Here is a 12,970-nt window from a genome sequence, read left to right as displayed (position 1 = left end):
AACCTTGGGACTTAGAACGGACTTGCATTAATGGCCTGCCATGTGGTTTGATAACATTGGTGCCGTGGCATTTTATTTGTCGACCTTAGGCTTGTTAGCCTCAGCAGCCGGTAGATGCCTGAGTGAAGAGATGCCTCTAGCTTCAGTGGGCCGGGAGCAGAAGGCAGAGCTGAAGCCCAAGATCAAGGGGCTTTCACACAGCCCCTAGAGCCTAGCACTCTGAACTTGGACTTAAAGCCTCCAAACTGTGAGAGAATAAACTCCTGTTTGTTAAGGCATCCCATTTGTGGTATATTCTTGTCAGATTGGCACTAGGTAACCACAACACTAAGTATGGTATCCTTCTCCAGGGAATAGTCCCTTCTGATAACATGACCAAAGTATTAAAGATTAAATCCCTGGTGGCATTCTCCCTTCTCAGGAGCTGTACTTCTCCCAAGATAAATTTGTTTGTTCTTCTGGAAGTCCAGAATATTCAATATTCTTCACCAAAACCTTAACTCAGTTACTGATCTAGAAGCAAAAATGGGTGATGGGGGTGGTTCCTGGGAATACTCAGCAATGTCCTGTAAGGCATTTGTCTCAGGCCCTGCCCCAGGTGACATCTCAGACAGACTCAGCAGGACAACTGGGTTAATCTCATCAGATGGGGGTGAGAGTGCCAGTTGTGCTGCAGGAGTGATTCAACAAATTTAGAGGATTAATGGTCCTAGCTTCCTTATTATCTGTCCATATGCCTACACCCCAAATTTCAGGATACCATTTCTTCCCAATCAATTGCCTTCACTTTAACTTCAGACACCATTCTAGGTTGGGAATTCAATTTGGGTAATTCAGCTACAATTACAATAAGACTCTGGGTTTTGTTTTTGGCAATATCAGCTCTCTTACTACGAGAAATACAGCTTTTTTTTTTCAGGCCACAAATGGAAACATTGAGGCCTTTTATGTGGTGCTTGAGCTGTGACTCTGAAGCACTGAGCTCATCTCTTTTGTTCATCACTTGGTCCAGCGTAAGCAAGACCAACCAACTAGCTTCTTTATACTTCTCACTCTGACAAAACTGCACAAAAGTATTAAACATGTGATCACCCAAAGCCTCACTTCTCACCAATACTTAATCTATTGGTGGTGCCATTTTGTGTATTAATACTGCCACCTCATACCATGGACTAGCAGTTCCCTTTTTACTAATGGAGACACAGTCATCAGCATCTTTAAGACTAGTCAGACTTTAGAAGCAATTTGGAAAACTCATCCTTAGGATTTTGTTTCTTAGAAACACTCTTGAAGCCCAGTATCTTAGGCTGGGTTCTCTACAGAAGCAAAAGCAGTGAAGCTTAGAGAGAAAGAGAGAGATTGATTTCTGCCAAGGAATTGGCTCATGCAGTTGGAGAGACTGACAAATCCCAAGTCTGTGGATAAAACATCAGGCCAGAGGCTTCTCCTGACTCACACTGCAATAGGGGATGAGGAACCTAAGATGGACAGGCAATACAGCGTTGCCAAAAGCCAGAAGAATTGTGGGATGACATCAAGAAAATCATCCATGAAGAAAGCAAGAGGTCACTAAAAAGACAACGAAAGAAGAGAAGACCAAAACGGATGACAGAAGAGACTCTGAAACTTGCCCTTGAGCGAGAGTAGCTAAAGCCAATGGAAGAAATGACAAGATAAAAGAGCTAAACTGAATATTTCAAAGAGCATCCTGAGCAGACAAAGCCAATTACTACAATGCATGTGCAAAGACCTGGAGTTAGAAACCAAAAGGGAAGAACACACTCGGCATTTCTTAAGCTGAAGGAATTGAGGAAAAAATTTAAGCCTTAAGTTGCAATACTGAAAGATTCTAAGGGCAAAATATTGAATGATGCAGGGAACATCAAAAGAAGATGGAAAGAATACACAGAGTGACTATACCAAACAGAACTGGTTGATCTTCATTCATTTCAGGAGGTGGCATATGATCTAGAACCAATGGTACTGAAGGAGGAAGTCGAAGCTGCAATGAAGGAATTGGCAAAGAACAAGCCTCCAGGAATTGACGGAATACCCATTGAGATATTTCAACAAACGGATGCCGCACTGGAGCACTCACTCGGTTATGCCAAGAGATTTGGAAGACAGCTACCTGGCCAACTGACTGGAAGAATCAATATTTGAACCCATTCCAAAGAAAGGTGATCCCATAGAACGTGGAAATTATCAAACAATATCATTAAAATCACACGCAAGCAAACTCTTACTGAAAATAATTCAAAAACGGTTGCAGCAGTATATTGATAGAGAATCCAGAGGTGCAAGATGGATTCAGAAGAGGACGTGGAACAAGGGATATCATTGCTGCTGTCAGATGCATCTTGGTTCAAGGCAAAGAATACCAGAAAGATGTTTACTTGTGCTTTATTGACTATGCAAAGGCATTTGATTGTGTGGATCATGACAAATTATGGATAACACCGAGAAGAATGGGAATTCCAGAACACTTGATTGTACTCATGAGGAACCTGTACCTTGACCTGTCATTTGAATGGAAGAAGGGGACAAAGGAAGGGAGTGTGTCAGGGCTGTACCCTTTCCCCATACTCATTCAACCTATATGCTGAGCAAATAATCTGAGAAGCTGGACTATGTGAAGAAAAACGTGGCATCAGGATTAGAGGAAGAATCATTAACAACCTGAGATACGCTGAGGGTAGAACTTTGCTCGCTCAAAGTGAGGATGACTGGAGGCACTTACTGATGAAGACTGAGGAACAGAGTCTGCAGTATGGATTACATCTCAATATAAAGAAGACAAAAATCCTCACAACTGGACCAATAAGCAGCATCATGATAAATGGAGAAAAGATTGAGGTTGTCAAAGAATTCACGTTGCCTGGTTTTACAATAGATGCCAATGGAAGCAGCAATCAGGACATTAGACAATGTGTAGCACTGGGCAGGTCAGCTGCAAAGGAACTCTTTCAAGTGCTGAGGGGCAAGGATGTCTCCTTGAGGACTAAGGTGTGCCTGACAGAAGCCGTGATATTTTCAATCGCCTCGTATGCATGTGAAAGCTGGACAATGAATAAGGAAGACTAAAGAAGAGTTGATGCTTTTGAGTTGTGGTGCTGGTGAAGAATGCTGAAGTACCATGGACTGTCGAAAGAACTAACAGATCTGTCTTGGAGGAAGTACAGCCGAGACGCTCCTTGGAAGCGAAGATGGCCAGATTTCGTCTCACCTACTTTGGTCATGTTATCAGAGGCGACCATTCCCTGGAGAAGGATGTCATGCTTGGTAAGATGGAGGGTCGATGAAAGAGGGGAAGGCCTTCGACAAGATGGACTGACACAGTGGCTGTGACAATGGGCTCAAGTATAGCAAGGATCACGGAGCTGGCGCAGGATCGGGCGGTGTTTCGTTCTGCTGTGCATGGGGTTGCTGTAAGTCAGAAACGACTCAACGGCACCTAATAACAACAACATCAACACAGCTGGCTGCTAACTGCAGAGGCCGACAAATCTAAGATCAGAATATAAGATGGCAGGCTGAGGGCTCAGAGACTGCAAAGGCAACAATCCCAACATCAGCAGGCAGTACAGCAGGCCACTGGTTCAAGTCCAAGAAGAACTGGAGATCAGATGAGGATGAGCCGGATGCAGGATCCAGATCAAGCAAAGTCAGAGTTTTGCCAAGAAGTCCATATATACTGGAAACAGGCCACACCCGAGGAAACTCCCTTTCACCTCCTCATAGCAGACGATGTTTCACTGCTAATCATAAAGTTTTCCAGTAATATATCAGACACTGTTTCACTGCTATTCATAAGGTTTTTGCCGGACAATTCTTTGACAAGTGGATGGCCCCTCCCTTCGTTCTAATCTCTTAGTGTGGAAGCTCTGCTGAAACCTGACCACCATGGGTGACCCTGCTGCTTTCTGAAATACCGGTGACATAGCCTCCAGCATGAGCGCAACATGCGAACCACCACAGCACGACCAAGTGACAGACGAGTGGCTGGGTGTCTTAATTCAGTTAGGGCAGTTTTTGATCATCTGGAATGTATACCAATGCAAAGAATGAGCGGCGACTCAGAGATTACCTGAGATAACCACACCCCACACAGGCTGTCTTCCCCACTCATCTGCAACGCTACCTTTATCACACAGCAAACCCCCTGTACGGTCTAGTCTCTTGATTTTGTTCCATCTATCCATCTGACTAGTTCTTGCCAGCACAACTGTTTTAATAGTTGTCATCTCATGGCACAGCACACAGCAGGTCATACAAGATAGTCTGAACTTAATCCTGTATGCAAATAGGAAGGCACTTAAAGATTTTAAGCATTTCAGAAGATCACTCTGAGACCAGCAGCATGTCCTCCACCCACTGGTCTCCACCTTCACTGCCACCATCTCCTCTTTTGCACTTCCATCCCAGCCAGGCTACAATCCATTCTCTGTACAGCTAAGTTGTTGTTTTAATATTCAACCAAGAAATGGGGCAATGAAGGTGTTCTAAAATTGATTGTGACATCATTGCACAACTCTGTGAATAAACTAAAACCTGTTAGTTGTTGTTGTTGTTATGTGCCGTCGAGTCGGCCCCGACTCATAGCGACCCCTCCTTGGGTTTCCGAGGCAGTATCACTACGGAAGTAGGATTGCCCAACCTTCCTTCCGAGGAGTGCCTGGTGGGTTTGAACCGCCAGCCTTCTGGTTAGCAGTCAAGTGCTTTAGCCACTATGCTACCAGAGCTCCCAAACCTGTGAGTAGTACACTGTAAATGGATACATTGCATGGCATGTGAATTATATCTCAAGAAAGTGTTAAAAAGCAGAGTCCCAGCTCATAACAGAGAGACAGCAAAAGTGTGAACTTGTCACCATACAATCCAGCTCAAAACATAAGACCCAGTGAGGGCGTGAACCTGTCAAAGTACAGGCCGGCTCATAACATGGACACAGTGAGAGCATGAACCTGTTGCACTTACCCTCTCAAGGGACCCCAGTGGAATCATCAGCCAGCCAGTTGAGTCAACAATTTGGAGGTCAGGGGAGGAGGCATGGATGGACACCATGGAGGTGGATGAAGTCTCATGAATGAACTTGGGTGGAGGGAAGAGACAGACTGGACGAAGATCAGGAAGACACTAAGCCAGCAAAGATGGCAAGAAGTGAGAGGTGGGAGGAAGTCAGGAAAGTATGATGTCCAGAGGCCAAGGAGCCAGCGGTGCAGGTGTATTATATGAACACTACTTGAAGTCAGGGTCCACAGAGCAAGTGTTGACTGGGCTTCACTGAAACACTGGAATAACTGGTGACCCACCAAGGAGCAGCTCAGGGAAGTGGGCGGAGGCCACCCATAGCAGTGTAAGAATGGGTGGTGACACGTAGCAGAGGGGCTGTGGGGTGCAGGTCACTGGCAGGGATGCCTGGGAACAGCTCAGCAAAGTGACCAAAAGCTGCCCACAGCAGTTTAAGAAGGGGTGGTGATGTGGCACAGAGCAGAGGGGCCATGGGGTACAGGTCACAGGGAGGGATGTGTGCCTGGTGAGAGGCCTGGAGTGTGCGTAATGCCCGTAAGAAGCAAATTCTGATCTGAAGGGACTAAATTATGAGTTGAAATAATGGATACTTTTAAGAAGTATTTACGTTTCCTTCAGCGCATATAAGGGAGCCCTGGTGGCACGGTGGTTAAGCGCTTGGCTGCTAACCAAAAGGTTGGTAGTTTGCACCCATTAGCCATTCCATGGGAGAGAGATGAGGCAGTCTGCTTCTGTAAAGATTCACAACCTTGGAACCCCACAGGGCAGCTCTACTCTGTCCTACAGGGTCGCTATGAGTTAGAATCGCCTCAATAGCAGTGGGTTTGGATTCTGGTTTCCAGTTCACACATGTGGCTTAGATGTCTCTAAGTGACTCACAACATTTATTAATAGTCCAAGACATCCAAGCAGTAGTGATCATATAATACACTTGTTAAAAACAATACTTTTAAGAATCAGGCCAAGAAGAAATGTTGAAACAAGTGCTTCAGAGAAGGAAAATGGTATAGGTCAGAAAATCAGATCCACATCAAGAAAGAAGATGTTTGAGAAAGAATAAATGAAGATAAACTAAAGCCTTTTATTTTTCTTATTAACTAACAGCAGCAATATTCTGGATGATTATAGCTTACAGAAGGTGACAGGCATGACAGCAGTGTTACAAGGATGAGTGATTACAGCTCATGGAAGGTGACAGGCATGACTGCAGTGTTACAAGGACAGGTGATCACACTCATGGAAGGTGAGAGGTGTGACTGCAGTGTTGCAAGGATTAGTGATCACACTTATGGAAGATGACAGGTGTAACTGCAGTGTTAGAAGGACAAGTAATCACACTTACAGAAAGTGACACACTAATAGAAGGTACGAGGTGTGACTCCAGTGTTACAAGGATGGGTGATCACACTTATGGAACAGGTGTGACTGCAGTGTTATGAGAGATGGGAGAAGGGACTGGGCACACCATGTTACTGCACCTGCACCACCTGCAAAGTGGTACAGTTATTTGAGAGTGGACTCAGACTACACTTTTAAGTGTATATGGCACACTCTAGGGCAGCCACTAAAAAAATATTATTAATAAGTATAATTGATAGTCTAACAGAGAAGAAAAAATGGAATCATACAAAATGTCCAGCTACACTGTTGTTGTTATGTGCCATCGAGTCAGACATGACTCATAACGAGCCCTCCTTGGGTTTCCGAGGTGGTATCACTACGGAAGTAGATTGCCCAACCTTCCTTCTGAGGAGTGGCTGGTGGGTTTGAACTGCCAGCCTTCTGGTTAGCAGTCAAGTGCCGTAGGTACTATGCTACCAGAGCTCCTCCAACTACATTAGAGAAAGCAAAAACAGCACAAACAACAAACAGAATACATTTAAATATGGTAGCTAGGAATCCAACTACATCAATAATCACTTTGTAAGTGAATGGTCTAAATACACCAAGTAAAAGACAGAGACTGTATAAGTGGATAAAAATGCCAGACCAGCTACATGTTGTCCCCAAGAAACCCACTTTGAATGTGAAGACACAGATTCAAAGTAAGACATGAAGAAAGATACACCCACTGACACCAATCAGAAAAAAGCTGGCATGGCTATACTGACCTCAGATAAAGTAGACTTCAGGGCCAAGGAAAGTGTCAGGACAGTGAGGGTTTTACACAGTGAGGAAGGGGCCAACTCTCCAAGACGCACAATCCTATGCATACACCTAATGGCAGAGCAGCAGATACATGAGGCAGAAACTGACAGAACTGCGGGCATTAGGCAAACTCACTGCTACAACCGCGAATCAGGATGGAATGCAAATTCTAACCCCAACTGGCCCTCATCTCATTATGTTCATTCTCGCTTTGCTCAGGGTATCTCATGCTTACAGGCTTCTAAAAGCTGGTTTTTGAAAAGTAAATTCAGACTACATGAAACAGAACAAGGAAGCACAGTTCAGATGCTCTACGTTCCTAAGCGCTCACCAGGTTTCCTCCCGAATGCAGAGCTGATCAGCACCAGAGGCGTGTTCACCTCCTCCGTGGAAGAGGCCCCGTGACTGCCCGCCTCAGACATGCCGTGATCCCCACAGAGAACGAGCAGGCTGGGCAGAAGAGCCTCCCTCTCCTGTAAGGCAGAGGAAAATACTTCAGGCGTCTTCAGCCTGAAGGCAACATACTCTTGGTGAGGCAACCGCCTCAAGACTTTGGCTTCATGGCACAAATCACTCTCTCCGAAGGAACCACACTGTTTTCCAAAGAGCTTACAGCCAGAAGGAAGGAGTAAGGACTAATAACATCACAAATGGAACCAGTGGACAGCACGTGTTTGCACCAACACCAGCCAGGCCCTGCATGCAGATGATTCGATCTGACTTCTGAGCTGTGGGACCTTCAGCACATTCCCTCCTGCCTCCGCTTCCTCATCTGTCAGATGGAGAGGCTAAGAGGATCTATTCTGAAAAGTTATGAGGATTAAAACCAAAACCACCAGAAAAGAGCTCAGAGCACGCTCACGCCTAATGACCCAGCCCTACTCACAGGGCTCAAGGTCCAGCCACACAGGCCTCCTGTTGTACACACCCATTCTTTGGACACACCCGTTCTTGGACTCCTCTGATGCCCTTCCTAGGCCACATCTACTCACTGGACACGCCCACTCCTTACTCTCACCTGCTAGGGCATCTTGTCTGCTTGGAATGCCCCTCACAGATGCAGAGCACCTACCTCCTCCCTTCCTTCAAGTACCTGCTCACATCCCAGACCTCCTCAAGGAAGGGTCCCCCTGCTCCTGTTCTCCATGGCACCAACCACCTCCCAGCACACTCTCTGTTACCTATTTAGGGCCTGTGCTTCATTATTGCTTGTCTCTCCAGGCCAGAAGGTCAGCTCCATGAGGGCAGATAGGTTTGCTTCACTGAGTGACCCAAGTGCCCAGACAGTAAGACTGTACTGGACAAAGGCTGAATGAACAGTTGGATGGAGACCCTATCAGACCCTGTTCTCTAGGACTGCTGGGGATATTACACAACTAAGTCCAGGAAGCACTTCCTGCAGCCTGATGTATGGCCTCAACAGGGCCATGAGGATACTGTACGCAGCCTGGCAGGCGGCCTGCACTCAGTCAACAGGGCCGTGAGGACGCTGCACATGGCCTGGAGTGTGGCTTGCCCTCAGTCAACAAGGCCATGAGGACACTGCACATGGCCTAGCACGTGGCCTGCACTCAGTCAACAGGGCCGTGAGGATGCTTTACTCAGCCTGGCTCCATCAACCAGGCCGTAAGGACACCTTCCCTCTCAGGTGACTGAGCCCATTTTACAGCTTCTGTTCTCCTAGGACCACCTCCAGGTGAGGCTCCCTCCCACACCAATGGCATCTCACCTTGGACAGCAGCGCCGTGTGGATCCTCATGAGGATGTTGTCCATCTCACTGAGCTTAGACCCAATCAGGGGACTGTGGGGCCCAGAGACGTGGCCGATGTGGTCCAGCCCCAGGTAGTGCAGGATCAGCATGTCCCAGTCTTCTCTCTTCAGTACTTTCTCCAAATGCCTTGTGATGTTGTTATCAACCTTTGAAGCATAAACATTCGTTCACCGATGCTCCCCCAACTGTCACTCCCCAAGGAACAATGGACAAGGTTATTTAAAGCCCAGGGGTTCTTCACAGGGACTCATGGAAGTGAAAAGAACAAACACTGCTGTGCGTCCAATGAGGTTTTTTTCATGCGTTTTTCTGCCTTCAGGGTACAGACAGAATACATGGGGCAGAGTATGTAAATGAGGGTGGAGATCTGGACAAATGGGATGTACTCCTGTGGGGCCACCAGGGGCCATGACCGGCCTAGGATTATAGGTGATGTGCAGGAAGGGGTGTAGACCCAAGAGCTCTGGGGTATGTGTGATCCATGAGAAGGCTGCCTTGGAGGGAGAGACCCAACACCCAGTGACCTCATCTACTGAAATAAACCCATTGTGAGACTATCTGTCTAGCCCCCCAGCCAGCCGCGTCCTCCCACAAGGACACTGCCACATAAAGAAGTGTGGGTGATGCCTCCCTCTGCCTCACGGAAACTCAGTCCCTGAGAACTGTGTCCATCGTGGGGTATCACAGGCTGACCTCTGAGACATGTGGGTGACCATGTCACATCGCCCACCCATCTGCACACCTCCTCCACTACTCTCAGCTCTGAGGGTCTCAGGCAGGTCCTAGAATCCCAGGCCAGTCACGTCCAGATGCTGCCACCCCATCCAGATGCTGCCACCCCCGTATCCCCTTGAGAAGGTCCTGTTCACAGTTCAAACACCCCTTCTGCCCCTTGATGAGGTGGCTCACTGCTCTGTGCTTTGCACTCTACACACATGGCTCATGCCCCCACTGGTGACACGAATGAGTAATGTTCAAAATCTCCCTGTACTGACCACCCACATACTAACAAGGCCACGTACAAAAGGTGCGCTTCCCACTCAGTAACAGGCATGCGGGCTCTACCCTCTGTACACACTTCTCCTGTCTGAAAACCAACCTCTGTGTAATCAGACACAAAAAATGATGTTGTTCCATCATACTCCACAAAATGTTTTGGGAATAATTTAACCCATGTTTCATCTCCATAAAAAATTATTCTTCTCCCGGCAGCTTTAGCCTGTCTTATCACGTTGTCTTCTAGCAATGCTGGAGAATTGAGGTTCCTGATGACGTCAACAAAGCCAGGGAGGCTCCCAGTCATCAATGCCTGCAGGAAGAGACAATGGAGAATCAGACAAGAGAATCCAAACACTCAGCTTGAGAAAGGGCACCGAAAGCCATCTTATGAATGGTGTGCACAGCACCCCAATCCTGGGGGATACTCATCGCAAAAACAACGACTGGGCCAAGGAAGAAAAGCTACACACAGATTCTGGGAAGAAGAGCAAACTCCACAATGAAGACTTAACCAAGAGTGATCCTTCCAGCTGTTAAAAGGATAGAGGAGGCCACTGCAGGGATAGCTAGAGGACACCACGGCCGGAGAGGTGGTGGGGGTCAGTAATGGAGAGAAGTTACGGAGCAGTGACAGGGAGGAGGTATAGACCAGTCACAAAGACAAGATACGGGCCAGTGACAGAGACAAGGTACAGATCAAGAACAGACTTGAAGCAAATGAAGTAAGTGTATCTTGTGCTGTGAACACGAGCTCTGATACTTGAGTTACCATTTAACTTTGAATCTGCTCCCTAGGACAAACATGCCATACGTTGATCCTACACGCTCCAGCAATTCCAACGTCCCACTTCCAGTGAGAACACAGACTCCCATGCCTAAGGAGTAAAGAGACTTTGAGCCTGAGCTCTTAGAAAGTCTCACAGCAGACTGGCCCAGGGCTGCTGGCTAGGCCACATCCTCTCCTCCACATTCTGAGATGAGGGTAGACTTAGATTCCTCATACGACATATTCTCATACCTTCTTAATGGAGAAACAAGTAAGTCACCTTATGTCCATAACTCTCAGCTCCAATCAGGCGAGGCCGTAATTTCAGCACAGAACGGAAAAGGCCCCAGGAACAGGTAAAGGGTCTCACATGTGCACAACACCCTACAGCACTGGGATCCAGGGTTCTGTGCAATCCAAATAAATGCAAGTGGATAATGTCAATGTTGCCAGATGCCACTGAGCTGATAGCGTCTCCTAGCGACCCAGGTACAACAGAACTGAACACTGCCCAGTCCTGAACCATCCTCACAACCGGGACTATGTGTGAGCCCGTTGTCGCAGCCCCTACGTCAGTCTATCTCATTGAAGGTCTTCTTCATTTTGGCTGACCCTCTACTTTACCAAGCATCACGTCCTTCTCCAGGACTGACTGGTGCTGATTACATGTCCAAAGTGCATGACACCAAGTCTCACCATCTGGCTTCTAAGGAGCATTCTGCCTGTACTTCTAAGACAGGTTTGTTCCTTCTTCTGACAGTTCACAGTATATTCTATGTTCTTCACCAAATGCATTGATTTTTCTTTGGTCTTCCCTGTTCCTTGTTCAGCTTTCACACACACGATGAGATGAGTGAAACAACCACGGCTTGGGTCAGGCACACCTTAGTCCTCAAGGCATAGTAAGTGCAGTAATTTTGGCAAACCTCTTTAACAGCAAATACAAGCAAGTATGAATTAGGTGGGCTGAGCAAATCTTCACCCCCAAAAGCAACAATATAACAGAACAAACTGTCAGAAACAACTTTTCCAGAACTTCAGAAATTCACCAAAGATATATAACAAATGGAGAAGTACTTATGATAGAAAAACCACTGAACTTGGTAAGAAGAGTGAGTATTCGTGTTTTGGCACGGGCTGCTGCCATCCCCACATCCCCAGCTCCAGATGCAGCAGCCGTGAAAATCAGGAGGGCAAGGTCCAGATTTGGAACTCGATGGGAAGCCCCAGGCCCAGGCGCATTGTCAAATGCAACTGCCAGGAAACAACGGCATTTAACAACTCGGGAGTTGACAAATACAAGAATTCAAATTCATGACAGAGGATCAACAGGAGATTTAAATTGGCAGAAGAAAGAACCAGTAAGCTTAGAGACAGATCAATGAGATTATACAGTCTGAAGAAGAAAGAACTAAAAACATGAACAGAACTCCATACACCCAAACGAGAAGAGACAAAAGGGGCTGGAAAAAAAACAAACTGATGAAATAATGGTTGAACACTTTCCAAATGTGAGGAAAACATCAATGTATATACCCAAAAAGCTCAACGAACTCCAACAAGGAAAAGGAAAAGCTCCAAGAGCCACACAGAGATGTGCCAAACTGTCCAGACACAACATCAAAACTCGATTCTCACTCATCCTGGCTGTCATCTTCACAGAAAGAGACTACCAAGCCTTTCTTCCATACTGCCGCTAGGTGGGTTCAAATTAGGGTTAGGTGCCACAGTCATCTCCGACTCACAGTAACCCTGTGCCAGCTCCACGACGCTTGCTGTCCCTGAGCCCATCATTGCAGCCACTGCGTCAGTCACCTTGTTGAGGGCCTTCCTATCGCTGACCCTCCATTTACCAGCATGACATCCTGCTCCAGGGAATGGTTCCTTCTGACAACATGCCCGAAGTAGGTCACACAAGTCTGGCAATTCTCGCTTCCAAGGAGCATTCCAGCTGCACTTCTTCCAGGAAAGATTTGTTAGTCCCTTTAGCAATCCATGGCATTCTTAGCATTCCTCTCCAACACCACAACTCAAAAGTATCAACTCTTGGAGTTCCGGCAAAATGGCGGACTAGGCAGAACGACTGCACAGACCTCCTTCAACAAAGAAAAGGAAAACCAATTAACACAGACACAGAAGATAATCTTGCACCCCTGAGCCTTGAAGGGAAGGATACAAAAGTGGACTAAACCCCAACTAGCAGAAGAATTTGCGTGAAAAAAAAAAAAAAGGAGACACATGGAGCTGCGGTCTG

At 46.7% G+C, this 12,970-nt stretch overlaps 1 protein-coding gene across 1 annotated transcript in view; it reads right to left on the bottom strand.

The window, feature by feature from the left end:
- Positions 1–12,970, bottom strand: part of PIGG (phosphatidylinositol glycan anchor biosynthesis class G) — a 66,231-nt gene that overhangs the window by 30,953 nt on the left and 22,308 nt on the right. Inside the window, exons 3-5 of the mRNA XM_007957505.2 lie at positions 10,051–10,260; positions 8,909–9,097; positions 7,511–7,652 (exon numbers count right to left, since the gene is read on the bottom strand). Of these exons, the coding sequence (XP_007955696.2) occupies positions 7,511–7,652; positions 8,909–9,097; positions 10,051–10,260 (541 nt within the window). The remainder of the gene's footprint in view (positions 1–7,510; positions 7,653–8,908; positions 9,098–10,050; positions 10,261–12,970) is intronic.

Source organism: Orycteropus afer, unplaced genomic scaffold, assembly GCF_000298275.1.
Source record: "Orycteropus afer afer isolate SDZICR_OR568_19922 unplaced genomic scaffold, OryAfe1.0 scaffold00754, whole genome shotgun sequence".
Lineage (NCBI taxonomy): Eukaryota > Metazoa > Chordata > Mammalia > Tubulidentata > Orycteropodidae > Orycteropus > Orycteropus afer.
This window is presented reverse-complemented; position numbering and strand designations above follow the sequence as displayed.